We start from the raw sequence: 27997 nt of genomic DNA, 5'->3' as shown, positions 1-27997 counted from the left end.
CTGTGTCCTCTGCTTACAGACCTTCCTGCACGGAGGAAATCGATTCTCTCCATCGACAAACCCTCGTGCTCCTGGGAGATAATTTCTCTCCATTGACACTATCATAAATTATTTGTCATTTTAAACACCTCTATTAAATCTCCCAGCACATTCCCCAACCTAAGATGGATAACCCATGTTTCTCCTGCCCTGAAGAATTATATGGACTCAAAATGTTAACTCTGAACAGATGCCGCTGGACCTGCCGGGTTTTTCTGCTTTTCTCCCTGTCATTCCTTCCATAATCAATCAGAAACTCTTCATGATTTTGAACATCTTGATCAAATAGGAACAATCAGACCCTGAGAAAGATACAGAGGGAGAGACAGAAAGAAAAATTGAGAGATTTTAAAAAGCAGAAAGATGAGGTGGTCAAAGATAAAAGCTGAGAAACAGAGGAAACAAGCAATACAGAGAGAATGCTCTGTATGTAAGGGAGCAGGCTATCAGTTCCCAGCTGTGGGAAGCAGAGGGAACTCAGTAACTGATCCACAGACACAGCTGGTTATATCTGCGAATGGAAACTCTGAACAGAAATAACTGGCTCATTTGTAAATGTCACCACAATGTGACCTGTGTGACTCTGCCCTGACTCTCTGGACAGATACAGGCCGCATTGACAGATGTTCTCACCAGATTGTGGTCCCTGGATTTATTTTCTGCTCAGAAGTGAGATGTGCGTTTTTGAACCGGCAGCAGAGAAGCAGGAAGTTGTGTTACCTGAGAATGAAACAGCCGGCGTCAGTTTGATGTTATCACCGTGAACAGTCTTCCTGCCTGTGAGGGTGAACTCACTCTGACAGCATCAAGAACAACCACACAGATTGCTGCCGCTCTCAGCATTACATTCACCTCCATTCCCATTTTAAACAATAAAGAAAGGAGATTATTTGGATTTTTAACACATTCACTGAATTGGGAGATGGACTGAGGGTCATCACTGGGAGAAATGAGGAGGAATTAGAGAACAAATGAGTTTTCCCAAAGAGGGTTATTAGAAAAGAGGAGATTTAAAGTGAGTCAGGGCCTGTCAGAGGAAGTGGGAGAGAGAAACAGAGAGGATTGAATCTCCATCAATTAGATGTTTTCTCAGACAGCGAAGAGAGATGAAGTTTGTTTGTGCCTTTTCAGAGAGAGGTAACGAGAGAGAGAAAACAATGAATAAGTTTAAGCAGATCTGAAATAGGAAGGTTAAATGAGTGAGTGTTTGAAAGAAAGATAGAGAGACATTAAGTGATGAACACAGTATCTGAGAGGGAAGAGGTTAAGTGAATGAGAGAGGAGCGAGGTTAGAATGTAAGAGAGATGGAAGGTAACGTGTGAGTGAATGCCTGGAGAAAGAGAGAGAGAGAGATGTTCAGTGAGTGTTAGAGAGATGAGAGATGTTAAGTGATTGAGTTTCTGAAAGAGAGGAGATGTTGAGTGAGTGAATGTCTAAAAGAGAGGAGAGCAGGTTCACACCCAGGGGTCACTGAGAATGATCAAAATAAGGAGATCACCCAGAAAACTACCAACAGGAAACTTCAGCTGAACACATCACTCATTCTTAAATGGTCAGTCAGGGCTCTGATGCTGCTCAGCTTCTCTCTGTTCTGTTTATAATGGTTAAAGGCTGATAGGAGTGAGGTTTATTTAATAGGATAGTGTATGGGAAGCACACATCAACAAAACTGAGAATTCGTGGACACACACTGCAGCTCCTTCTCTATCTGGGAATCAAATTGTTGTCTAATTGTCCCAGCAGTTAACAGGGTCCTTTGAACTTCTCCAGCTGCTACTTTAATGCAGACTTCAACCAATTTATTTGACGCCAGTTTCTGGTCAATAAACCAGGACTGACACACACACATTAAAATGTTTTACACTTTTTTTCATTCTAAGTCTGGAAACCTAAACCTGCCGTTTCACTCTCAGTCAGGAATAGATCCCAGTTTTACACCAATCTTTGTCAGCACGTTTCCCGCATTCACCGTTGTTCTTCCTGACTCTAAACACAGTTGTAAAGGAGCTTCTGTTCTGTGTCTGGGAGCTCTGAACCATGGAAAAGAACGACTGGGACACATTTCTTACACACCTCAGGATTCACCCACACGGGGACTTTGCTGTCAGTGAAAAGTGACGAAAAAGACCAAAGTGCTGTGTGACCCTCTCAGCGAGACCCTGAAGGACTGTGTCTAGAATGAAGTTCTGTTCCTACTGTATGATCCTCCCTCAGATTGCCCTTTCTGAGCTCCAGCCTGGTGACGTTAAACACTCAAATGGAAAAGACAAAAATCTACAACAATGATTCAATCAAATGTCTATTTCACATTTATTCAGAATATCAAACCTCAACAGAAGAAAAAAGTCAGAGAGAACATGATTCAGACCTGGATATGATTAACAGCATCAATAAGTGTAGAATCCAAACCTTGCAGTCGTTTGTGAACTCGCCGGTGTGTTAGCAGGTGGGATGACTGAATAAATCCCTTTCCACAGACATTACAGGTGAATGGCCTCTCCCCAGTGTGAACTCGCTGGTGTTTCAGAAGATAAGATAAATGAGAAAATCCCTTCCCACAGACAGAGCAGGTAAATGGCCTCTCCCCACTGTGAACTCTCTGATGTGTCAGCAGGTTGGATGACTGACTGAATCCCTTCCCACACATGGAGCAGGTGAACGGCCTCTCCCCAGTGTGAACTCGCTGGTGATTCAATAGGTTGGATGAACGAGTGAATCCCTTCCCACACACGGAGCAAGTGAATGGCCTCTCCTCACTGTGAACCTGCTGGTGTGTCAGAAGGTTGTATGAACGGGTGAATCTCTTCCCACATTCAGAGCAGGTGAACGGTCGATCCCCTGTATGGAGCTGCTGGTGTATCAGAAGGTTGGATGAATTAATGAATCCCTTCCCACAGTCTGAGCAGGTGAAGGGCCTCTCCCCAGTGTGAATTCTCTGGTGGTTCAATAGGGCAGGTGGACGGCTGAATCCCTTCCCACACACACAGCAGGTGAATGGCCTCTCCCCATTGTGAGTATATTGGTGCGTCAGCAGATCCTTTTTGTTTTTAAAGCTCTTCGCACAGTGGGAACAATTAAAAAGTTTGTTATCAGAGTGAACAAGTTGATGTGTCTGCAGGTGGGATGACTGAATGAATCCTTTCCCACACAGAGCAGGTGAATGGTCTCTCCCCAGTGTGAATACGTTGGTGCGCCAGCAGATCTTTTTTGCATTTAAAACTCTTCTCACAGTCAGAACATGTAAACATTCTCTCATCTGTGTGAACAGGTTGGTGTGTCACAATGTGGGATGAGCGAGTGAATCCCTTCCCACACACAGGGCAGGTGAACGGCCTCTCCCCAGTGTGAACCCGTCGGTGAGTCAGAAGGTTGTATGAATGGGTGAATCCCTTCCCACAAACAGAGCAGGTGAACGGTCTCTCCCCAGTGTGACTGCGCCGATGAACTTCCAGTTGTGATGGGAAACCGAATCCTTTCCCGCACTCCACACATTTCCACGGTTTCTCCATGGTGCCCTTGTGTTTCTCCAGGTTGGATGATCAGTTCAAGCCACATCCACACACACAACATACACGTAGTTTCACCCTGCTGTGAACTGTGATGTTTTTTCAGGCTGTGTAACTGGTTAAAGCTCTTTCCACATTCAGTTCACTGGAACACTCTCACTCGGGTGTGTGTTTGTCTCGATGCTTTTCCGGTCATACTGATGTTTAATTTATTTGCCCACAGGCAGAACAGACAAATATTTCTCTTTCTATATTCAAAGACCGATGATATTCAGCTCCGAAGGAACTGAATGACTTTGTCAGATGTGATGTCCGGTTTGAGTTTTCTGTCTGCCAATCTTTCACTTCCAATATCCTGTAAAAACAGTTTAGAAAAGTTATCACTGTCAGAACACGATACAAACTCTGAACAGACAATTCTAGTTTCTCTGGAACATTTTTTCCTTTCTTGTTCCCCCAAATCAGTAAATCCCCGTCCCACACACTCTCCCTCCTCCCTGGGCTGAAATCCAAACCCATCTCACCATTTCTTTCCTCCACTCCCAGTTTTCTCCCTCCCTCTCCTCTGTCTGGATTCAGTTCTCCAGCTCCTGTCTGCAGACTGACAATAAAACCAATGGGTCTTACTGGGGGTGTTGGGGCCTCCAGCGGGTGTTTGTGAATCCTCCCCGCCCACCTCCCAGGGTTTCCTTCCTTCCCAGAGATCAGAGTCCTCATTGATTTGAGGCCAAAGTGTAACCTCTTATTTATTGTCCCCCTCCCCCATCCTCTGATGTGAACCATCCTCCAGTGGCTGAGCCAGGATGGGGCCGTTAACCTGGGCCTGTTCCCGGGAGGGAGGGAGGGAGGGAGAAGCCCCGCAGCTGCAAACCAGGGAGCTGACAATGATTCTGAAGGGTTTGCGGATCCACAAAGTGTTTCCAAATCCTCCCAGCCACCGCCTAACGCTGACTCCGCTTCTCCGGGACAAACAAGCGCCAAGGACAGCAATGACACTGCGCATGCTCCACATCACAATGCCCGGGCACTGATTGACGGCAGCTCCGGACCAATAGGAAGAGGGGGCGGGGCTGGGGGACCGAACGGGAGCGGCTGGTCCTCCAACCAATCGGAGTGAATGAGGGGCGGGACTGGAGGACCGAATGGGAGCGGCTGGTCCTCCAACCAATCGGAATGAATGAGGGGCGGGACCTGAAGCATGCGCAGTGCGGGTGAACCAGATAAACCTGTTGGACTTTAACCTGGTGTTGTTTGACTTGTTGCTGTGTTTACCCCAGTCCAACGCCGGCATCTCCACATCACTGCGGGTAATGGCGACGGACGGCCGGTTTTAGTTTGGAAGCGAGATCAATACGAGGTAGAGGGCGGCGTGCGGGGAATGATAAATGTGGCGGGTGGGTGGAGAGACTTTGTAAACATGTTGTTCAAACCCAAACCCCGGAAATGAACTTCCCGGTTCCCCCCCTTTGTACCAAATGGAGCGGCAGCTTGTAGTGTTAGACCCGGGCTGACTGCCGCCATTGAGGCTGCAAGTGGGAGGCCGGCAGGGATTGTGATCGGAGAGTGAAGCCCCGACGTCACAATGGAATGGCTGAGGGTGTGACGTCACAATGGAATGGGTGAGGGTGTGACGTCACAATGGAATGGGTGAGGGTGTGACGTCACCATGGAATGGGTGAGGGTGTGACGTCACAATGGAATGGGTGAGGGTGTGAGGTCACAATGGAATGGGTGAGGGTTCCAGATGAGCTGAGACTGGGCTGGAGTCGGGCGATGGCACTGACATGTGGCACAGTGGTTAGTGCAGCTGCCTAACAGCGCCAGGGACCCGGGTTCAATTCCAGCCTCGGGTCACTGTCTGTGCAGAGTTTCTACATTCTCCCCGTGTCTGTGTGGGTTTCTTCCGGATGTTCCGGTTTTCCTTCCACAGTCCAAAGATGTGCCGGTGTTGGACTGGGGTAAGCACAGTAAGTAATCTCACAACACCAGGTTAAAATCCAACAGGTTTATTTGGTAGCACAAGCCACAAGCTTTCAGAGCACTGCCCCTTCATCAGGTGAGTGGGAGTTCTGTTCACAAACAGGGCATATAAAGACACAAACTCAATTTACAAGATAATGGTTGGAATACGAGTCTTTAAACGTAATCAAGTCTTAAAGGTACAGACAATGTGAGTGGAGAGAGGGTTAAGCACAGGTTAAAGAGATGTGTATTGTATCCAGCCAGGACAGTTAGTGAGATTTTGCAAGCCCAGGCAAGTCGTGGGGGTTCCAGATAGTGTGACATGAACCCAAGATCCCGGTTGAGGCCGTCCTCATGTGTGATTGACAGATCCATGCTCACTGCTTCTTGCCCTGGATGCAGAGAGCTGAAAATTTCCATGCAGGATGCCAGACAGATAAATGTCTACATTACTGGAGTAAAAATGTGTGGAATATACAGACCGAATTCACTTCATTTCCTTCAGTTGCTGCAAGTCCCCAACTTCCCCCAGAATGAGAAAAGAAATGGAAAGGGGGAAACATTGATTTCCTCCCAGATGTTGAACAGAGGAGGGAGTTTCACTCTGAAGCTCATTGGACAACTTCCGCATTGTGACGTCACAATAGTGTCCTGCCTGAATCAGCCAATAGGAATCACTCTGCTTCGCGGTGACGTCTCCGGGTTCCAGTTCTCAGGCCCGGGCGCGCGGACCCAGGAGCCCCGCCCCCACCCATTGTTCCCCTCCCCCTACACCTCCTTGAACCAAGGTTTCCAGGCAACCGGCTGACGGCTCCAGCAAGAGCGAGAAGCCGCTCAGTGAGCTCTCCCTCCCCCCGGCCCAGGACTACACATGTGCGAGGGAGAGGGGAAGCTGCGCATGTGCGGGGGAGAACCCACCCTCTGATCTTCAGGCTGAGGTGTTGACCAATGGGAAGAGTTGGAGGACCGGAAGGACTCTGGTCTTCCAGCCAATCAGAGTGTGGGCTTTGTGTGAATGAAGATTGATCTTCAGACAGACTCAAACTTCCTCCTGTCTCAAACATCTGTGAGTAAAACACTTTCTCTTCAACCCCCTTTCCATTTCTTTTCTCATTCTGGGGGAAATTGGGGACTTGCAGCAACTGAAGTGAAAGGAAGTGAATCCAGTGAGGGTGCAGACTCTGGAAAGGTTGGTCCAGGTTTCTCGCTCTCTCGAACCAGAAAATGATCCATTTCTGCCCACTGTTTGCTGTTAGCCAATCTTCTATCCACGCCAATATGTTATCCCCACAGCATGAACTTTTATTTGCTGCAATAACCTTTGATGTGGCACCTCATCAAATGTCTTCTGGAAATCTGAGTACAGCACATCCACCGGTTTCCCTTTATCCAATGCCCGATGGGGAATTTTAGAAAATTGAACAACACATCAACGATCTCACTCTGTTAAGACCCGAGAATGAAGCCCAGCAGGACCCGAGGACTCATCAGCCCACAGCTCCAACAGTTTGCTGAGGACCACTTCCCTGGGAATTGTGCTTTTTCAGAGTTCATCCCACACTTCTGTTTTCTGATTTCCAGCTGTTTCTGAGTTTTAACTGTATCCTCTATTGTGAACACCGAGGCAAAATACTTGTTCAATTCATCTCCCAGCTCCTTATTTTTCATTATCAATTCCTGGACTCACTTTCTATTAGACAGTTAAGAAATGAGGTGGAGCAAGTGACTGAAGTGTCAGTCAGGGAGCACTATTGGGAGCACCAATAGTTTCAAAATAGTTCAGGAAAAAGATAGGACAGGTCCACAGGTCAAGGCCCTAAACTGGAGCAGGGCCACTTTTGTGGGCATTAGGCAGGATCGAGCAGATGTCGATTAGGTGAGTTTGTTTGAAGGGAAAGGAATGACTGGCAAATGGGAGGTTTTAAAAGTGTGATATCAAGAATCCAGGGGCAGTATATTCCTGTTAAGATGAAGGGAAAGAATGGTAAATTTAAGGATCTCTGGCAGACAAGGGACATTGAGGCTCTGGTCAGGTAAAAGAAGGAAGCATACATTGGGTTTAGGCAATCGGGGACAAGTGAATCACTCTGACTGTAAAAAGTGTAAGAAAATACTGAGGAGGGAAATCAGGAGGACAAAAAGAGGGTATGATATGGATCTGGCAGGTAAGATTAAAGAAAATTCCAAGAGGTTCTATAGCTATATTAAGAGTAAGACGGTGGCTAGAGAGAGAATAGATCCCCTTAAAAATCAGTATGGCCATCTGTGTGTGGAGCTACAGGAGATGGGTGAGATTTTTAATGAATACTTCTCCTCTGTGTTTACTGCGGAGAGCACCATGGGGGCTAAAGAAATAAGGGAAACAAGTGGTGATGTCTTGGGCACACGCTCGTTACTTGGGAGGAGGTATCTGTAGCCTTATAAAAGCAAATTACTGCGGATGCTGGCGTCTGAAGCCAAGGGAGAAAATGCTGGAAAATCTCAGCAGGTCTAGCAGCATCTGTAAGGAGAGAAAAGAGCTGATGTTTCTTGACGAAATGACCCTTTGTCAAAGCTCTGAAACATCAGTTCTTTTCTCTCCATCCAGGTGCTGCCAGACCTGCTGAGAATGGGGAGAGAGTGTGTGGGATGGAGATTTACAGCTTTTGGGGAATGAGAGAGGAAAGAATGTTCCATAGAAATTGTTCTGAATTTCTATCCTGTACTGACACTGATGACTTTTGGAAACTCATTTTCAGGATATTGAAAGAGGAATCACAGGCCGAAATCTCAAACGTCATGTCTCGGCGTGACAGAATCGTGTTCCTTGGGACCTCAATATCATCGGACTTTGAATCCAGAAGGAGAAATGATTGTCCAGTCTGTCGATTTGAAAAGATTTGAAATGTCAGTGTGAGTGAAAAAGCATCAACACACTGCCACACTTGAGTGAGAGTGTTCCAATGCACTGACTAAAGAGCTTTAACCAGTTACACAGTCTGAATAAATATCACACCATTCACAGCGGGTAGAGACTGTAATCTTGTCCTGTGTGTGGACGAAGTTTCAACTGATTGTCCACCCAAGAGTGAGGCAAGGAAACCTGCACCATGGAGAAACCATGGAAATGTGGGGACTGTGGGAAGGGATACAGAGCCCCATGTCTGCTGGAAGCTCATCGGCGCAGCCACACTGGGGAGAGGCTGTTCATCTGCCCTCAGTGTGAGAAGGGATTTAATCAGTTCTCCAGCTTACGGACACACCAACGAGTTCACACTGGGGAGAGACCATTCACCTGCTCTCAATGTGGGAAGGGATTCATTCAGTCATCCCACCTGCGGACACACCAGCGAGTTCACACTGGGGAGAGGCCATTCACCTGCTCTCAGTGTGGGAAGGGATTCACTCAGTTATCCAGCCTGCAGACACACCAGCGAGTTCACACTGGGGAGAGGCCATTCACCTGCTCTCAGTGTGGGAAGGGATTCACTCAGTTATCCAGCCTGCAGACACACCAGCGAGTTCACACTGGGGAGAGGCCGTTCACCTGCTCTCAGTGTGGGAAGGGATTCACTCGGTTACCCGACCTGCGGACACACCAGCGAGTTCACACAGGGGAGAAACCATTCACCTGCTCTCAGTGTGGGAAGGGCTTCACTCGGTCATCCACCCTGCGGACACATCAGCCAGTTCACACTGGGGAGAGGCCATTCACCTGCTCTCAGTGTGGGAAGGGTTTCAGCGTTTCATCCCGGCTGCTGAGACACCAGCGAGTTCACGAGTGATGACAGGGGTTGGATTCTGCTGTTATTGTTTCTGCTCTCAGTTGCATCCAGGATTGCATTTTGTTCATTCTCACAGTTGGTCAATGGGAAGGGTCAGAGGGTTTCTTTGTGCTGGACTGGCCGGTCTCAGCCTCCAGTGGGCTGATGCTCTTTGAACCTTTTTGTGAATACCTGGTTTCAAATGTCACAAGGATCACAGAGTGACAGGGTGTTAGGAAGTTTAGAGATATTGAGTCAGAAGAAAACAGAGGTTGGCAGTGCAAAGATACATTTCTGAATGGAGGGCTGTGACAAGTGACGTTCCTCAGGGATCAGTGCTGGGACTTTTGCTGTTTGTAATATATATAAATGATTTGGAGGAAAATGTAACTGGTTTGATTGGTAAGTTTGTGGACGACACAAAGGTTGGTGGAATTGCGGATAGCGATGGGGACTGGCAGAGGATACAGCAGGATATAGATCAGTTGGAGACTTGGGCAGAGAGATGGCAGATGAAGTTTAATCCGGACAAATGTGAGGTAATGCATTTTGGAAGGTCTAATACAGATGGGAAATATACAGTCAATGGAGAACCCTTCAGAGTATTCATAGGCAGAGGGATCTGGGTGTACAGGTGCACAGGTTATTGAAAGTGGCAATGAGGTGGAGAAGATAATCAAGAAGGCATACGGCATGCTTGCCTTCTTCGGCCGGGGCATTGAGTTTAAAAATTGGTAAGTCATGTTGCAGCTTTATAGAACCTTAGTTAGACCGCACGTGGAATCTAGTGTTCATTTCTGGTCACCACACTACCAGAAGGAAGTGGGGGCTTTGGAGAGGGTATGGAAAATATTTACCAGGATGTTGCCTGGTAGCATTAGCTATGAGGAGAGGTTGGAGAAACTTGGTTTGTTCTCACTGGAACAACGGAGGTTGAGGGGGGCGACCTGATAGAAGTCTACAAGATTATGAGGGTCATGGACAGAGTGGATAATCAGACGCTTTTTCCCAGGGTGGAAGAGTCAATTACGAGAGGCATAGGTTTAAGGTGCGAGGGGCAAGGTTTAAAGGAGATGTACAAGGCAGGTTTTTTACACAGAGCGTGGTGGGTGCCTGGAACCCGTTGCCGGGGAAGGTAGTGGAAGCAGATACGGCAGTGACTTTTAAGATGTGTCTTGACAAATATATGAATAGCATAGGAACAGAGGGATATGGTCCCCGGAAAGGTAGGGGGTTTTAGTTCAGACGGGCAGCATGGTTGCTCCAGGCTTGGAGGGCCAAAGGGCTTGTTCCTGTGCTGTAATTTTCTTTGTTCTTCATTCTGTTTGGAACATCCCAAATGCCCATCCAATTTCCTTTTTAATTGTTTATTGTCGCTACTTCCTCCACCCTCGTAGGCAGCGAGTTCCAGGTCATCACCATTCACTGCATCAGAATATTCTTCCTCACATCTCCACCGCCCCCCCCCCCCCCCCCCCGCCCCCCACTCCCCCTCTCTTGCATCTCTGACCCAAAACAAGAAATCTGTGTCCCCCCTCGTCCTTGTCCCATCAGCTAATGGGAACAGCTTTTCTTTGTCCACCTTATCTAAACCTGTCAGAACCTTGTCCACCTCTATCAAATCTCCCCTCAACCTCCTTTGCTCCAAGGAAAACAACACCAGCCTGACATTGACAATAAAGAACAAACTAACAGAATATGTTACTGTCTGAAATCAAATGGGAATGTTTAATTTCTGTTTTCAAGATATTGTGAATATATTGTCCTGGACAATAAAGGAATTGGAATAACTCACCTTGGGTGTGGTTGAATGGAATATGTCAATCTGATATCCACCTACAGTCTAGTGAAAGTCTGGAATATGTAGCTGGAACTCCCTTCCTAACAGCACTGTGGGTGTACGTACACCTCAGGCATTGCAGCAGTTCAAGAAGGCACCCTTGGGGTTGGGGTTGACCATGGCCAAGGCAGCTACATACAGCCACATATTCTGTTATAATTGAAGGACTGCAGATTGAATGTGAGGCATTGTGGGACTGGACTATCTTGACCATATTCCTGTGACTGCCCGGAAACACGTGTCTATTTTAAAGAACAAAGAACAATACAGCACAGGAACAGGCCCTTCGGCCCTCCAAGCCTGCACCGATCATGTGTTCCTAACGAGACCATCCGTTTGTATCCCTCTATTCCCAGTCTGTTCATATGGTTATTATTAAAATACGTCCCCTGCATATCTGTATTGAACCTTGCCCCCCCTTACCTTGAACTTGTGACCCCTTCTGTTTGTCGTTTCTGACCTGGGAAAAAGCTTCCAACTGTTCACCCTATCTATGCCCTTCATAATTTTATAAACTTCTATTAGGCCGCCCCTCCACCTCTGTTTTTCCAGGGAGAACAACCCTAGTTTACTCAATCTCTCCTCATAGCTAATACCCTCCATACCAGGCAACATCCTGGTTAACCTTTTCTGCACTCTCTCCAAAGCCTCCACGTCCTTCTGGTAGTGTGGCGACCAGAACTGGACGCAGTATTCCAAATGCGGCCGAACCAACGTTCTATACATCTGCACCATCAGACCCCAACTTTTATACTCTATGCCCCGTCCAATAAAAGCAAGCATGCCATATGCCTTCTTCACCACCCTTTCCACCTGTGTTGCCACCTTTAAGGTTCTGTGGACTTGCACATTCAGATCCCTCTGCGTGTCTATACTCCTGATGGTTCTGCCATTTATTGTATAGCTCCCCCTGCATTAGATCTACTAAAATGCATCACTTCGCATTTATCTGGATTAAGTTCCATCTGCCATTTCTCCGCCCAATTTTCCAGCCTATCTATGTCCTGCTGTATTCTCTGACAATGTTCATCACAATCCACAACTCCAGCAATCATTGTGTCGTCCGCAAACTTACGAATCAGACTTGCTACATCTTCTTCCAAATCATTTATATATATCACAAACAGCAGAGGTCCCAATACAGAGCCCTGCGGAACACCACTAGTCACAGACCTCCAATCAGAAAAAGACCCCTCCGTTGCTACCCTCTGTCTTCTATGGCCAAACCAGTTCTGTACCCATCTAGCGAGCTCACCTTTGATCCCGTGAGATTTAACCTTTTGCACCAGCCTGCCATGAGGGACCTTGTCAAATGCTTTACTAAAATCCATGTAGACGACATCCACGGCCCTTCCCTCGTCAGTCATTTTTGTCACCGCCTCAAAAAACTCAACCAAATTTGTGAGGCATGACCTCCCTCGCACAAAACCATGTTGTCTATTGCTAATGAGATTATTCAGTTCTAAATGTGTACAGATCCTATCTCTAAGAATCTTCTCCAACAATTTCCCTACCACGGACGTCAAGCTCACTGGCCTATGATTACCCGGGTTATCCTTGCTACCCTTCTTAAATAACGGGACCACATTTGCTATTCTCCCATCCTCTGGGACCTCACCTGTGTCCAATGAAGAAACAAAGATTTCTGTTCGAGGCCCAGCAATTTCATCTCTTGTCTCTCTCAGTAACTGGAAGTCCCTCCCTAACAGCACTGTGGGTGTACGTACACCTCAGGCATTGCAGCAGTTCAAGAAGGCACCCTTGGGGTTGACCATGGCCAAGGCAGCTACATACAGCCACATATTCTGTTATAATTGAAGAACTGCAGATTGAATGTGAGGCATTGTGGGACTGGACTATCTTGACCATATTCCTGTGACTGCCCGGAAACTCATGTGTCTATTTTAGTTTAAAATTGAGGATTTCTGGGAATAATGTCTCAGATGGTGGCCAGATTATCAAATTCAGTTCTCTCAAATAATTCATAGACAAAGAAACAAATATCTCCAAGAGAAAACTGTCACCTCATTCATCTCATCTCGACTTCCCTTTCACTCAAATCTTCATAAACACCCAAATGTATGGATTCCTTTAAACTACACTTTCAGGAGTTCTCGAGAATCTTTAGAGTTAAATAAATCATTAAATATTCTCAGAATATCTTTTAACAGAAACCAAACATTTCTGTTTGATTCCAGGCATTATCAACTTTGTTCTTTCCCTTAAACACCAGGTAATTTCCATTTTAAATGCTTGAAATAGCAACTCACATCAGATATTTATCAATTCCAATCTCAAAAGCAGGCTTGTTGGCTTTCTGAAAAGTAAAGTCTTTTATTCTCTGCTTTAATTCTCAAAACTGCTGCCTTCACTCGGATTGTTTGTGAGTGAAACCGTCATCACCTGTTTAAAAAAACCCCATAAACAATCCATCTGGCTCTGGCCAAGATCCCAGTGAGTTAATGTGTCCAATCACAGGTTACATTAAAAAACAAAGGCTGTGTGGAGATTTATAAAAATCAGCTGTCTGCTGAAAGGGTTAACTTCTCTGTGGAACCGAGAGAGGCGGGGAGTGGGCAGAGGAAACTTGGCAATTGCATCAACTTACATAATTTAAAAAACTTCTCTCATGTTATTTTCTTCAATTTTGTTCAAATTTCATCTCTTTTATCTCTCCTTTTTTGAACACCAATTTCAATTTTCAATATTTGCTACTTAATCAAAGTTGAAAGAAATACTTTGTGAAATGTGTTGTTAACTGAATCTCAACAATTTTAACTCAAATGTTTTGGAAAGTTGGAACTGGTTTGCTGCCAAACTGCAGCCTTATCTTTGTGTTTTGGGAGCAAATTGGCCTTCACAATTCTAACCTTGAACAACTTAATTTCAAACCCAAATACATTCCTTTCACATTTTAGTACAGTCTGAATTTATTTCAAACAGAAACACACGGCAGTTCAAATTAAATTAATTTTTATTCCCTTTCCAAACTAATTCTTCGAATCTGTGATGCTTTCAAACAATACCCTGCTTCAACAATTATGACTCAAATGTACAGTATTCCTTCAACTGAGAAACCAACTTGGAGTAAGCGTTGTGGATCATGATGGTGCAGAAGTCATGGCTAACCTCACACACCTGCATTCCCTTATCACACAGGAGAGGCAGAGGAGAGGGAGGAGTGCTTTCAGTGATTCTTTTTTTTTGGAGAAAACAACAACATCTGCTCGCTGGTGACTGATTTGTGTCTCAGGTTGTTTGATGTTAGCTAAACACAGGGATTGGTCTGTCTCAGGGAGGTGTCACTTTGTGGCTGAATTAACTTCCTCAAAGTCCCCATGGCATTTTCTAACTCTTCACTTGATCTGATATTTTCTGACTGTAAATCAATATCTTGTTCCAGAGTTTGGCCGAACAGCAGTAGATTTTTCTGAGCTCCACTCACCCTATCATCTGCCCCCTGTTCCCAATGTAACTGATTGTCCAGGTCAGACGTGCTCTCCTGCCAGCAATCAGCTCCATTCTGCAGCTTATCCACCAGTTCCCTCAACTCTTTATATTTTGTACTCAGCTGTGAGGCAACAGGTTTCCAATGTAACTGTAAATTAATTTATTCTGGACTTTTTCCAACTCACTATTTCCTTTCTGAATCTCTTTAGAAAACCTATCAAGGACCCGCTCGTAATCTCCGTCACATTCTTCTCCACCTCCCAGGGTATCTTTTGCTCCTGATGCCCTTGACTCCGTTGTCAAACTGTCAGTCACATTGTAGCAGATGCCAAAGCCATTGTTGTATTTGTTTTTTTGAGGCAGCAGTGCTAACCACTGTGCCACTGGATGGAATGCTGGCACAGTGGAGAGATACATAGAAACTAGAAGCAGGAATAGGCCATTCGGCCCTTTGAGCCTGCTCCACCATTCATCTTGATCATGGCTGATCATCGAATTCAATTTCCTGATTGCCCCCTTCCTTCCATATTCCTTGATCCCTTTAGCCCCAAGAGCTATATCTCATATCTTCTTGATATCAGACAATGTTTTGGCGTCAAATATGGTGACATGGTGGCACAGTGGTTAGCCAGGGACCCATTTAATTCCAGCCTTGGGTGAGTGTCTGTGTGGAGTTTGCATGTTCTCCCTGTGTCTGCGTGAGCTTCCTCCGGGTGCTCCAGTTTCCACCCACAGACCAAAGATGCCCAGGTTCAGTGCATTTGCAATGTTGAATTCCCTCTTCGTCTCCCAAGCTGTGTGGGTTAGATAGGTTAGCCATGGTAAATGTGTGAGATTACAGGGATAGGGCAGGGGAGAGGGCCTGGGTAAGGTGCTCTGTTGGAGAGATGGTGCAGACTCGATGGGCCGAATGGTCCCTTCTGCACTGGAGGGATTCTATGATTCAATGAACACAGGAATGGTCAGAATTATTTCACATGTCCCAAATTTTAAATAACCATTACAATTAAAACTCTCTCATACTCACATGTGTGAGTTTGAATCTGGATGAAAATTCCCACAAGTTTAGCAAAGTATACTGGAATCATGTCTCTGGCCAGTAAATGTGGTTCCAGGTTCACAACTTTTGTGAAAACAGCTTTATTAATTACACGTCCTTTATTTAAATCTGTTTGATTTAAATCACAGACAGAAAACCTGAAAGCTTGAAGCGTTCAACAAATATCATCCATACACAAGCAGAGAAACATAGCATGTGCTTTACAACAATAACCAAAATTAATTACTTAAGCGTTCTTGTGGTTCTGTTTCTCAACTTCCAGAAATGCCTTAAATTAAAGACTCAAGATAAGGTTAATTCCCCAGAAATATAAACCTAAAAAGGGGGGCGGCACGGTAGCACAGTGGTTAGCACTGCTGCTTCACAGCTCCAGGGTCCCGGGTTCGATTCCCGGCTCGGGTCACTGTCTGTGTGGAGTTTGCACATTCTCCTTGTGTCTGCGTGGGTTTCCTCCGGGTGCTCCGGTTTCCTCCCACAGTCCAAAGATGTGCGGGTTAGGTTGATTGGCCAGGTTAAAAATTGCCCCTTATAGTCCTGGGATGCACAGGTTAGAGGGATTAGCGGGTAAATATGTGGGGGTGGGGCCTGGGTGGGATTGTGGTCGGTGCAGACTCGATGGGCCGAATGGCCTCCTTCTGCACTGTAGGGTTTCTATGATTCTTCTATGAAATGTAGCCCAAAACAATGATAAAACACATCTACAAACATCCACATAAAACACACAGATTCTCACAGCTCGTAAATTTCAAACAATGAATCCTCAGCATTCTCTCTCGCAGCTATAGCTTCTTAAAGCGACAGAGCACCACAAACGTTTCACAATATACATTAATGATTTGGAAGATGGAACTGAAGGCATTGTTGCTAAGTTTGCAGATGATACAAAGATATGTCGAGGGGCAGGTAGTATTGAGGAAGCAGAGGGGCTGCAGAAGGACTTTGATGGGCTAGGACAGTGGGCAAAGTGGCAGATGGAATACAATGTGGAAAAGTGTGAGGTTATGCACTTGGGTAGGAGGAATGGAGGCATCGACTATTTTCTAAATGGGGAAATGCTTCGGAAATCAGAAGCACAAAGGGACTTGGGAGTCATTGTTCAAGCTTCTCTTAAGGCTAATGTGCAGGTTTAGTTGGCAGTTAGGAAGGCAGATGCAATGTTAGCATTCATGTCAAGAGGATTAGAATACAAGAGCAGCGATGTACTTCTGAGGCTGTATAAGGCTCTGGTCAGACCCCACTTGGAGTATTGTGAGCAGTTTTGAGCCCCACATCTGAGGAAGGATATGCTGGTCTTGGAAAGGGTCGGGAGGAGCTTCACAAAAATGATCTCTGGAATGAAGAGCTTGTCGTCGTATGAAGAATGGTTGAGGACTCCGGGCCTGCACTCATTGGAGTTTAGAAGGATGAGGGGAGATCTTATTGAAACTTAGTGGGAAAAAACTAGAGGGCACAACCTCAGGCTAAAGGGATGATCCTTTAAAACAGAGATGAGGAGTTTCTTCAGCCAGAGAGTGGTGAATCTGTGGAACTCTTTGTCGCAGAAGGCTGTGAAGGTCAGTTCATTGAGTGTCTGTAAGACAGAGATAGATAGGTTCTTGATTAATAAGGGGATCAGGGGTTATGGGGAAAAGGCAGGAGAATGGGGATGAGAAAAATATCAGCCATGATTGAATAGCGGAGAAGACTCGATGGGTCTGGTGGCCTATTTCTGCTCCGATGTCTTATGGTCTAAGCTCACAACTCCTTGATTAAAATAAGATACAAGAGCCTTCATTCCCCTTCATTGTAACTTAAACTTTTTTTAGCCAACTTCCAAGGCCTGATTTTATCGGAAACATCAAGTCTTTGTTGATTTAAAATCCCAAACATGTTGCCAGCTGCAAAATCTTTGTTCTTTACCTGGGGTTGAGGTGACAACACGATAAAATCCTCACAGTTCTTCCAAATTCCTCCAGGCTCCGCTTAAAATTTCCACATTTAACTGGTTCCCATAAATCCTCAATCAAAAACTAAAATAGACACATGAGTTTCCAGGTGATTTACAAAGAAATGAACTGTCTGCTGAAAGGGTTAACTTTTCTACAGAACCTAAAGGGGTCGGGAGTGAGCAGAAAAAACTTGGCCCACAATTACTTCACTTTACATATGATGGGGGTTTTTCTCGGAGGCTACGTATTGAGCTGAACCCAGTTAATACAAAGAATTGCAAAAGACAATATACTGGTTAAAGGCATTACTTATTGAGAAAGGCAGCTGGGCAGTCCAATTCCTTTCTAAAGTTACAATACATTGGCCGTGTAGTTATACTATTTTGAAAGTTCATTTCATCCGCCCACTCTGCCATCCAAACTGGATGCTCCAATCATGTTCATGCACAATATTTACCTTGGCCAATAACATCCTATCTTCTGGAAGAATGGGAATGCATTGGTCTGTAGAATCTGAAAGTTCCTGCCCACTGTTACTTTGCAACATCCACTTACGTAGGTCCATAGGGTTCAAAGGTTGCTTTCTGACTGACTCTCGGCACGGTGGCACAGTGGTTAGCACTGCTGCCTCACAGCGCCAGGGACCCGGGTTCGGTTCCCAGCTTGGGTCACTGTCTGTGTGGAGTTTGCACATTCTGCCCGTGTCTGCGTGGGTTTCCTCCGGGTGCTCAGGTTTTCTCCCACAATCCAAAGATGTGCCGGTTAAGTGGATCAGACATGCTAAATTGCCCCTTAGTGTCAGGCGGACTAGCTAGGGTAAATGGGATAGGGCCTGGGTGAGATTCTGGTTGGTGCAGACTCGATGGGCCAAATGGCCTCCTTCTGCACTGTAGGATTCTGTGACTCTGTGATAACTTCTATTACATAGCTTATAGGGTTCAAACGTTCCTTTCCACTGTCTGCTGAGCCATCCCTTATCAGTAAAAAATGAATAATTCTATTCATTCTAATGTCTGGGAAGCACGTATTTTCTATAACTCATACTGATAAAAACTGTGTTCTGTGGCTTCACTGTTCTGAAAGAATGTGGCCTGTCTCACTCAGCTTTTATCCCATTATGCTTTAGGGCAGTCTGCAGTTTGGCCAAGGTATACATTTTAGTACAAAAAGTGCATATTTACATCTGAAATACATGTTTAAATTCTCTACCAGTGGTTATATGTGTCTCTATGCAGACAGTACCTTTGTATAATATAAATAAGGCACATTGTGGTCCTTATTCTAAGTTAGTCTAAGTCAGTCCACCCTGTTTCAATAGCCTTTATTAGTTTTTAATCTCAAGGTATTCTGAACCCCTCTAAGAAAATAACTTTTAAAAACTTAAAGTTTATAATTAGTCTCAAGTAAGCTTACATTAACACTGCAATGAAGTTACTGTGAAAAATCCCCTCTCTAACAACAAAAGAAACTTGATTTTAAACTTCATCTATTAATTGTTTTGTTATATTCTCAACCTATTTTAATTTGATCAGTTTTTTGGTAGGGATGGGTAATTTCTGTTCTTTATAAACTGGTTCACTCATTTTGTTAATCCAACATGGGCTCGGAGAATCAGAACCCAGACTTTATCATCCATATCCTTTTTCTCCTTTTGTCACCACTTTCTCTCTGCCTTGCGGGAGGGTCATGGGGATTCCAATCAGACCGAATCATTTATTATAAAAGTAAAACAAAAACAGAAAATGCTGGAAAATCCCAGCAGATCTGACAGCATCTGTAGGGAGAGAATCGAGCCAACGTTTCAAGTCTGGATGACCCTTCATGAGAGCTCCTATGAAGTGTCACCTCGACTCAAAATGTTGGCGCTATTCTCGAATCATTTTATCGATAAGTTCCTTGCTCTTAGTTTCCAAAAGACAGGGAAGAAATCTGTCCAGTCCCCACTCGAGCTCTGAATTTTTCACTGGCCATGCTTGGGTTGGATTATAACCATTAGAATCCACTCTTAGAGGTCCACTTTTCAGTCCAGTGCTACTTGGATTGTACCGTCACTTCACCGACTACGGGTCACAAGTCCCTCACAGTTCTTATCACAAATTCATGATAAAATAATTTAAACATGCCTGAAAACGCTTCTTGACTTCTTAGTCAGCTACCTATCCCCATCTGTTGATTAGTCAGACCCCTTTTTCACAGATTCCAGGTATCTCAGTCGCTGAACACCAGCCGGTCCTGCAATAATCTCATAGAATCTCTACAGTGCAGAAGGAGGCCATTCGGCCCATCAAGTCTGCACCAACCACAATCCCACCGACCCTATCCCCATAACCCCATGCATTTACCCTCGCAAGACCCCCTGACACTAAGGGGCAATTTAGCATGGCCAATCCACCTAACCCGCATTTCTTTGGACTGTGGGAGGAAACCGGAGCACCCGGAGGAAACCTACACAGACACGGGGAGAATGTGCAAACTCTACACAGACAGTGACCCAAGCTGGGAATAAAACCCGGGTTCCTGGTGCTGTGAGGCAGCAGTGCTAACCACTGTACCACCGTGCTGCCCCAGTTTAATTTTAGCTCATTCTGAGTAAATATTCTCACCAGGTCCTCTGTCGGGGCCCTGCTAAGCAGCTTTAATGGTCCGTGATTGCAGAAACTGAGCAGTCACAGGAATGTGGTCAAGATAGTCATGTCCCACAATGCCTCACATTCAATCTGCAGTCCTTCAATTATAACAGAATATGTGGCTGTATGTAGCTGCTCGGCCGTGGTCAACCCCAACACTGCCTTCCTGAACTGCTACAATGCCTGAGGTGTAAGTACACCCACAGTGCTGTTAGGGAGGGATTTCCAGCTACACATTCCAGACTTTCAATAACTGTTCGTGGATACCAGATTGATATATTTCATTCAACCACTCCCAAGGTGAGTTATTCCAATTCCTTTATTGTCCAGGACAATATATTCACAATATCTTTAAAACAGAAATTAAACATTCCCATTTGATTTCAGGTTTTAACATATTCTGTTAGTTTGTTCTTTATTGTCGATGTCAGGCTGAGGTTGTTCCCCTTGGAGCAAAGTACGTTGAAGGGAGATTTGATAGAGGTGGACAAGATTCTGACAGGTTTAGATAAGGTGGACAAAGAAAAGCTGTTCCCATTAGCTGAAGGGACAAGGACGAGGGGGACACAGATATATGGTTTTGGGTCAGAGATGCAGGAAGGGATGTGAGGAAAAATATTTTGATGCAGCGAATGGGAATGACCTGGAACTCGCTGCCTACGAGGGTGGAGGAAGTGGAGACAATAAACAATTACAAAGGAAATTGGATGGGCATTGGGGGGTTTCAAACAGAAATGCTGACTAAATATCTCTGAACTTCCTCACACCGTCACTCTGTGATCCGTGTGAAATTTGAAACCAGGTATTTGCAACAAGACTCAAAGAGCATCAGCCCACTGGAGGCAAAGTCATGAGACCGGCCAGTCCAGCAGAAAGAAACCCTCCGACCCTCCCCAATGACCAACTGTGAGAATGAACAAAACGCAGTCCTGGATGTAATTGAGAGCAGAAACAATAACAGCAGAATCCAACCCCTGGAATCACTCGTGAACTTGTTGGTGTCTCAGCAGGTGGGATGAAAGACTGAATCTCTTCTCACACACAGAGCAGCTGAACGGCCTCTCCCCAGTGTGAACTCGCTGATGTGTCTGCAGGCAGGATGACCGAGTGAATCCCTTCCCACATTGAGAGCAGGTAAATGGCCTCTCCCCAGTGTGAACTCGCTGGTGTGTCAGCAGGCTGGATGAATCACTGAATCCCTTCCCACACTGACAGCAGGTGAACGGCCTCTCCCCAGTGTGAACTCGCTGGTGTATCCGCAGGCTGGTTAATCGAGTGAATCCCTCCCCACACTGAGGGCAGGTGAACGGTCTCTCCCTAGTGTGAACTCGCTGGTGTGTCCACAGGCTGGATGACTGAGTAAATCCCTTCCCACACTGAGAGCAGGTGAATGGCCTCTCCCCAGTGTGAACTCGCTGGTGTATCTGCAGCTGGGATGACCGAATGAATCCCTTCCCACACTGAGAGCAGGTGAATGGCCTCTCCCCAGTGTGAACTCGCTGGTGTGTCCGCAGGTGGGATGACTGAGTGAATCCCTTCCCACACTGAGAGCAGGTGAACGGTCTCTCCCCAGTGTGAACTCGCTGGTGTCTCCGCAGGTGGGATGACAGAGTGAATCCCTTTCCACACTGAGAGCAGGTGAATGGTCTCTCCCCAGTGTGAACTCGCTGGTGTGCTCGCAGGCTGGATGACAGAGTGAATCCCTTCCCACACTGAGAGCAGCTGAATGGCCTCTCCCCTGTGTGAACTGGCTGGTGTCTCCGCAGGTTGGATGAACAAGTGAATCCCTTCCCACACTGAGCACAGGTGAACAGTCTCTCCCCAGTGTGAACTCGCTGGTGTTTGCGCAGGCTGGATAAATGACTGAATCCCTCCCCACACTGAGAACACGTGAATGACCTCTCCCCAGTGTGAACTCGCTGGTGTGACTGCAGGCTGAATGACTGAGTGAATCCTTCCCCACACTGAGAGCAGGTGAATGGTCTCTCCCCAGTGTGGCTGCGCCGATGAGCTTCCAGCTCTGATGGGACTCTGTACCTCTTCCCACAGTCCGCACATTTCCATGGTTTCTCCATGGTGCAGGTGTCCTTGCCTCTGTCTTGGGTGGACAATCAGTTGAAGCCTCGTCCACACACAGAACACGGGTACAGTCTCTCCCTGCTGTGAATGGTGTGATATTTATTCAGGCTGTGTAACTTGTTAAACCTCTTTAGTCAGTGCACTGGAACACTCTCACTCGAGTGTGGCAGTGTGTTGCTGCTTTTCCAGTCACACTGATGTTTGAAATCTTTTCAATTCAACAGATCGGACAATCATTTCTCCTTCTTGATTCAAAGGCCGATGATATTCAGCTCCCAAGGAATATGACTCTGTCAGATCTGACGTGACGTTTGAGATTTCGGCCTGTGATTCCTCTTCCAATATCCTGTAAAACGAGTTCACAAAAGTCATCAGTGTCAGTACAGGATAGAAATTCAGAACAGACAATTCTAGTTTCTATGGAACATTCTTTCCTCTCTCATTCCCCAAAAAGCTGTGAATCTCCATCCCACACACTCTCCCTCGATTCTCACTCTGCTGTATCTAATATTCACCCTCCCAGTTCTCCTGAAGGTGCTGATTGAGGCTGATTGACAGATCCATGCTCACTGCTTCCTGTCCTGGACACAGTGACCATAACAAATAGGAGCTGCAGTCGGCTATTTGGCCCATCGAACTTTTTAAACTATTCAATGAGATAATTCGTTCATCTACCTCAGCATCATTCTCCCCACACTAAACCCATATCCCTTGATCTCCTCAATATCCAGAAACCAATCAATCTCTCTCTTGAAAATAGTTGATGGCTGAGGCTTCACTGTCCTCGGGATTCTTTCCTATTTCATTCCCAAAAAGTTGTAACTCTCCATCCATATCTATGGATTCTATTTAAAAATGAAAGTGGATGGGCACTTGAAGGAAATAAACTTTCAGAAGAATGGGGATACAGAGTGGGAATGGGACTGGAATGTTATACAGAGAGTCAGCATGGACTCGAGTTACCAAATGGATTCCTTCTGTGCTGTAATGACTTTATGACTGGAAGTGTATAACATCGCTACAGCATTATATTATAATGCAAGAAATAATAATAAATGTATTTTATTACAGAAACATAAATAATATATCTAATCTGGGTACCATATAATAACACTAGACATATCTCTGTCCTATGTTAATTTACTGTCCCCTTAAATGTCAGCCATCTCCTGGGGAAAGCTGCCCTTTAATTATGAACATTGGGAAAAAGACCATCCTTCTAGACAGACAAATAAATGTGTCAAGCTGAGGGAGCAAAGGATGTTTACCAGGCTGATTCAGGGAGTCACGGGACTGATGTAGGAGGAGAGACTGACTAGGTTAGGATTGTTTTCATTGGAGTTCAGATGAATGAGGGGGAATCTCAATGAGACTTATAAAATTCTAACAGGTCTAGACACGATAGATACAGGGAGGATGTTCCCGATGGGAGTCCAGAACCGGGGGTTACAGTCTGAGGATTCAGGGTAGACCATTTAGGACGGAGGTGAGGAGACATTTCTTCACCCAAAGAATAGTGACCCTGTCGAATTTATTACCGCAGGAAGTAGTTGATGCCAAAACATTGAATATTTTCAAGAGGCGGCTGGATAAAGCACTTGGGGCGAATGGGATCAAAGGTTATGGGAAAAAGCAGGATTAGGCTGTTGAGTTGGGTTGTGTCGTGTCATGGTCACTGTTCTCCTGAAACCGCATCAACCTCCTCAGAAGACAAACACGGGACACAGTGGACAGAGTACTCTTCGTCGTCCAGTACTTCCCCGGAGCGGAGAAGCTACGGCATCTCCTCCGGAGCCTTCAACATGTCATTGATGAAGATGAACATCTCGCCAAGGCCATCCCCACACCCCCACTTCTTGCCTTCAAACAACCACGCAACCTCAAACAGACCATTGTCCGCAGCAAACTACCCAGCCTTCAGGAGAACAGTGACCACGACACCACACAACCCTGCCACAGCAACCTCTGCAAGACATGCCGGATCATCGACACAGATGCCATCATCTCACGTGAGAACACCATCCACCAGGTACACGGTACCTACTCTTGCAACTCGGCCAACATTGTCTACCTGATACGCTGCAGGAAAGGATGTCCCGAGGCATGGTACATTGGGGAAACCATGCAGACGCTACGACAATGGATGAATGAACACCGCTCAACAATCACCAGGCAAGACTGTTCTCTTCCTGTGGGGGAGCACTTCAGCAGTCACGGGCATTCAGCCTTGGATCTTCAGGTAAGCGTTCTCCAAGGCGGCCTTCACGACACACGACAGCGCAGAGTCGCTGAGCAGAAACTGATAGCCAAATTCCGCACACATGAGGACGGCCTAAACCGGGATGTTGGATTTATGTCACATTATCAGTAACCCCCACAGCTTGCCTCCTGGACTTGCAGAATTTCACTAGCTGTTCTGTCTGGAGACAATACACATCTCTTTAACCTGTGTTTAATGCTCCCTCCACCCACATTGTCTGTACATTTAAGACCTGGCTGGCTGTAGGATTCGCATTCCAATCAGTATTCTGTAACTTGATTCTGTCTGTTTGCACTGTTTGAACGCACATTTCCACTCCATCTGACGAAGGAGCAGTGCTCCGAAAGCTTATGGTATTTGCTACCAAATAAACCTGTTGGACTTTAACCTGGTGTTGTGAGACTTCTTACTGTGTTCACCCCAGTCCAACGCCGGCATCTCCACACAATGTCAGTTGTCACAGCCCTCCATTCAGAAATGTACCTTTGCACTGCCAACCTCTGTTTTCTTCTGACTAAATATCTCTAAACTTCCTAACACCCTGTCACTCTGTGATCCTCGTGACATTTGAAACCAGGTATTCACAAAAAGACTCAAAGAGCATCAGCCCACTGGAGGCTGAGACCAGCCAGTCCAGCACAAAGAAACCCTCTGACCCTCCCCATTGACCAACTGTGAGAATGAACAAAATGCAGTCCTGGATGCAACTGAGAGCAGAAACAATAACAGCAGAATCCAACCCCTGGAATCACTCGTGAACTTGCTGGTGTCTCAGCAGCTGGGATGAAACGCTGAAACCCTTCCCACACTGAGAGCAGGTGAACGGCCTCTCCCCAGTGTGAACTCGCTGGTGTGTCTGCAGGTTGGATGAAAGACTGAATCCCTTCCCACACACAGAGCAGGTGAATGGCCTCTCGCCAGTGTGAACTCTCTGGTGTGTTTGTAAATGGGATAACTGAGTGATGTGACTGCAGGTGGAATGACTGAGTGAATCCCTTCCCACATTGAGAGCAGGTGAATGGTCTCTCCCCAGTGTGAACTCGCTGGTGTATCCGTAAGCTGGAGAACTGATTAAATCCCCTCTCACACTGAGAGCAGATGAACAGCTTCTCCCCAGTGTGACTGCGCCGATGAGCTTCCAGCAGGAATGGGGCTCTGTATCCCTTCCCACAGTCCCCACATTTTCATGGTTTCTCCATGGTGCAGGTGTCCTTACCTCTCTCTTGGGTGGACAATTAGTTGAAACTTCGTCCACACACAGAACAAGATTACAGTCTCTACCCGCTGTGAATGGTGTGATATTTATTCAGGCTGTGTAACTGGTTAAAGCTCTTTAGTCAGAGCATTGGAACACACTCACTCAAGTGTGGCAGTGTGTTGGTGCTTTTTCACTCACACTGACATTTCAAATCTTTTCAAATCGACAGACTGGACAATCATTTCTCCTTCTGGATTCAAAGTCCGATGATATTCAGCTCCCAAGGAATATGACTCTGTCAGATCGAGACGTGACGTTTGAGATTTCGGCCTGTGATTCCTCTTTCAATGTCCTGTAAAATGAGTTTACAAAAGTCAGCCATGTCAGTACAGGATAGAAATTCAGAACAGACAATTTCTATGGAACATTCTTTCCTCTCTCATTCCCCAAAAGCTGTAAATCTCCATCCCACACACTCTCTCCCCATTCTCAGCAGGTCTGGCAGCATCTGTATGGAGAGAAAAGAACTGATGTTTCAAAGCTTTGACAAAGGGTCATCGAGACAAGAAACATCAGCTCTTTTCTTTCCTTACAGATGCTGCCAGACCTGCTGAGATTTTCCAGCATTTTCTCTCTTGGTTTCAAATTCCTGCATCCGCAGTAATTTGCTTTTATAAGGCTGCAGATACCTCCTCCCAAGTAACACAAGTACTCTTAATATAGCTATAGAACCTCTTGGAATTTTCTTTAATCTTACCTGCCAGATCCATATCAGACCCTCTTTCTGTCCTCCTGATTTCCCTCTTCAGTATTTTCTTACACTTTTTATAGTCAGATTGATTCACTTGTCCCCGATTGCCTAAACCCAATGTATGCTTCCTTCTTTTACCTGACCAGAGCCTCAATGTCCCTTGTCTGACAGAGATCCCTAAATTTACCATTCTTTCCCTTCATCTTAACAGGAATATACTGCCCCTGGATTCTTGATATCACACTTTTAAAACCTCCCATTTGCCAGTCATTCCTTTCCCTTCAAACAAACTCACCTAATCGACATCTGCTAGATCCTGCCTAATGCCCACAAAAGTGGCCCTGCTCCAGTTTAGGGCCTTGACCTGTGGACCTGTCCTATCTTTTTCCAGAACTATTTTGGAACTATTGGTGCTCTCAATCGTGCTCCCTGACTGACACTTCAGTCACTTGCTCGACCTCATTTCTTAACAGTCTAATAGAAAGTGAGTCCAGGAATTGATAATGAAAAATAAGGAGCTGGGAGATGAATTGAACAAGTATTTTGCCTCGGTGTTCACAATAGAGGATACAGTTAAAACTCAGAAACAGCTGGAAATCAGAATCGTCATTAATTAATAATAATGAATCATAAAATACAGTGTAGGAGGAGGCCATTCAGCCCATCGAGCCTGCACCGACAACAATCCCATCCAGGCCCTATCCACATATTTCCCTGTTAATCCCCCTGATATCAAGTGGCAATTTATCATGGCCAATCCGTCTAACCGGCACATCTTTGGACTGTGGAAGGAAACCGGAACACCCGGAGGAAACCCACACAGACACGGGGAGAATGTAGAAACTCTGCACAGACAGCGACCCGAGGCTGGAATTGAACCCCGGTCCCTGGCGCTGTTAGGCAGCTGCACTAACCACTGTGCCACCGAGCCACATGTCAGTGCCATCGCCCGACTCCAGCCCAGTCTCAGCTCATCTGGAACCCTCACCCATTCCATTGTGACGTCACACTCTCACCCATTCCATTGTGATGTCACACCCTCACCCATTCCATTGTGACGTCACACTCTCACCCATTCCATTGTGATGTCACACCCTCACCCATTCCATTGTGACATCACACTCTCACCCATTCCATTGTGACGTCACACTCTCACCCATTCCATTGTGACGTCAGGGCTTCACTCTCCGATCACAATCCCTGCCGGCCTCCCACATGCAGCCTCAATGGCGGCAGTCAGCCCGGGTCTAACACTACAAGCTGCCGCTCCATTTGGTACAAAGGGGGGGCCCGGGAAGTTCATTTCCGGGGATTGGGTTTGAACAACATGTTCACAAAGTCTCTCCACCCACCCACCACATTTATCATTTCCCCGCGCGCCGCCCTCTACCTCGTATTGATCTCGCTCGCAAATTAAAACCGTCTGTCCGTCGCCATTACCCGCACTGCGCATGCTTCAGGTCCCGCCCCTCATTCACTCCGATTGGTTGGAGGACCAGCCGCTCCCGCACTGTCCTCCAGACCCGCCCCCTCTTCCTATTGGTCCGGATCCG

At 46.1% G+C, this 27997-nt stretch overlaps 2 protein-coding genes across 4 annotated transcripts; one reads left to right on the top strand and one right to left on the bottom strand.

The window, feature by feature from the left end:
* Positions 1-4756: 4756 nt before the first annotated feature.
* On the top strand, positions 4757-14879 carry LOC144487754 (uncharacterized). Of its 2 annotated transcripts, none has more exons than XM_078205830.1 (2): positions 4757-5602; positions 8247-14879. In XM_078205830.1, the coding sequence occupies exon 2, from the start codon at positions 8598-8600 to the stop codon at positions 9270-9272; it is 675 nt and encodes a 224-aa protein (XP_078061956.1). In that variant the 5' UTR covers positions 4757-5602; positions 8247-8597; the 3' UTR covers positions 9273-14879. The 2 variants fall into 2 exon arrangements, with proteins under 2 accessions (XP_078061956.1, XP_078061957.1); XM_078205831.1 differs by having other exon boundaries at positions 4763-4903.
* Positions 14880-20458: 5579 nt separating this feature from the next.
* LOC144487753 (uncharacterized) lies at positions 20459-27897 on the bottom strand. Of its 2 annotated transcripts, none has more exons than XM_078205827.1 (3): positions 27835-27897; positions 25712-26045; positions 20459-22581 (listed from the first exon to the last, which is right to left on the bottom strand). In XM_078205827.1, exon 3 carries the CDS (start codon positions 22229-22231, stop codon positions 21137-21139), a length of 1095 nt encoding a protein of 364 aa, XP_078061953.1. In that variant the 5' UTR covers positions 22232-22581; positions 25712-26045; positions 27835-27897; the 3' UTR covers positions 20459-21136. The 2 variants fall into 2 exon arrangements, with proteins under 2 accessions (XP_078061953.1, XP_078061954.1); XM_078205828.1 differs by having other exon boundaries at positions 25898-26045.
* Positions 27898-27997: the final 100 nt, after the last annotated feature.

Source organism: Mustelus asterias, unplaced genomic scaffold, assembly GCF_964213995.1.
Source record: "Mustelus asterias unplaced genomic scaffold, sMusAst1.hap1.1 HAP1_SCAFFOLD_1019, whole genome shotgun sequence".
Classification (NCBI taxonomy): Eukaryota; Metazoa; Chordata; class Chondrichthyes; order Carcharhiniformes; family Triakidae; genus Mustelus; species Mustelus asterias.
The sequence above is the reverse complement of the archived record's forward strand: the minus strand, read 5'-3'. Positions and strand labels throughout refer to the sequence as shown.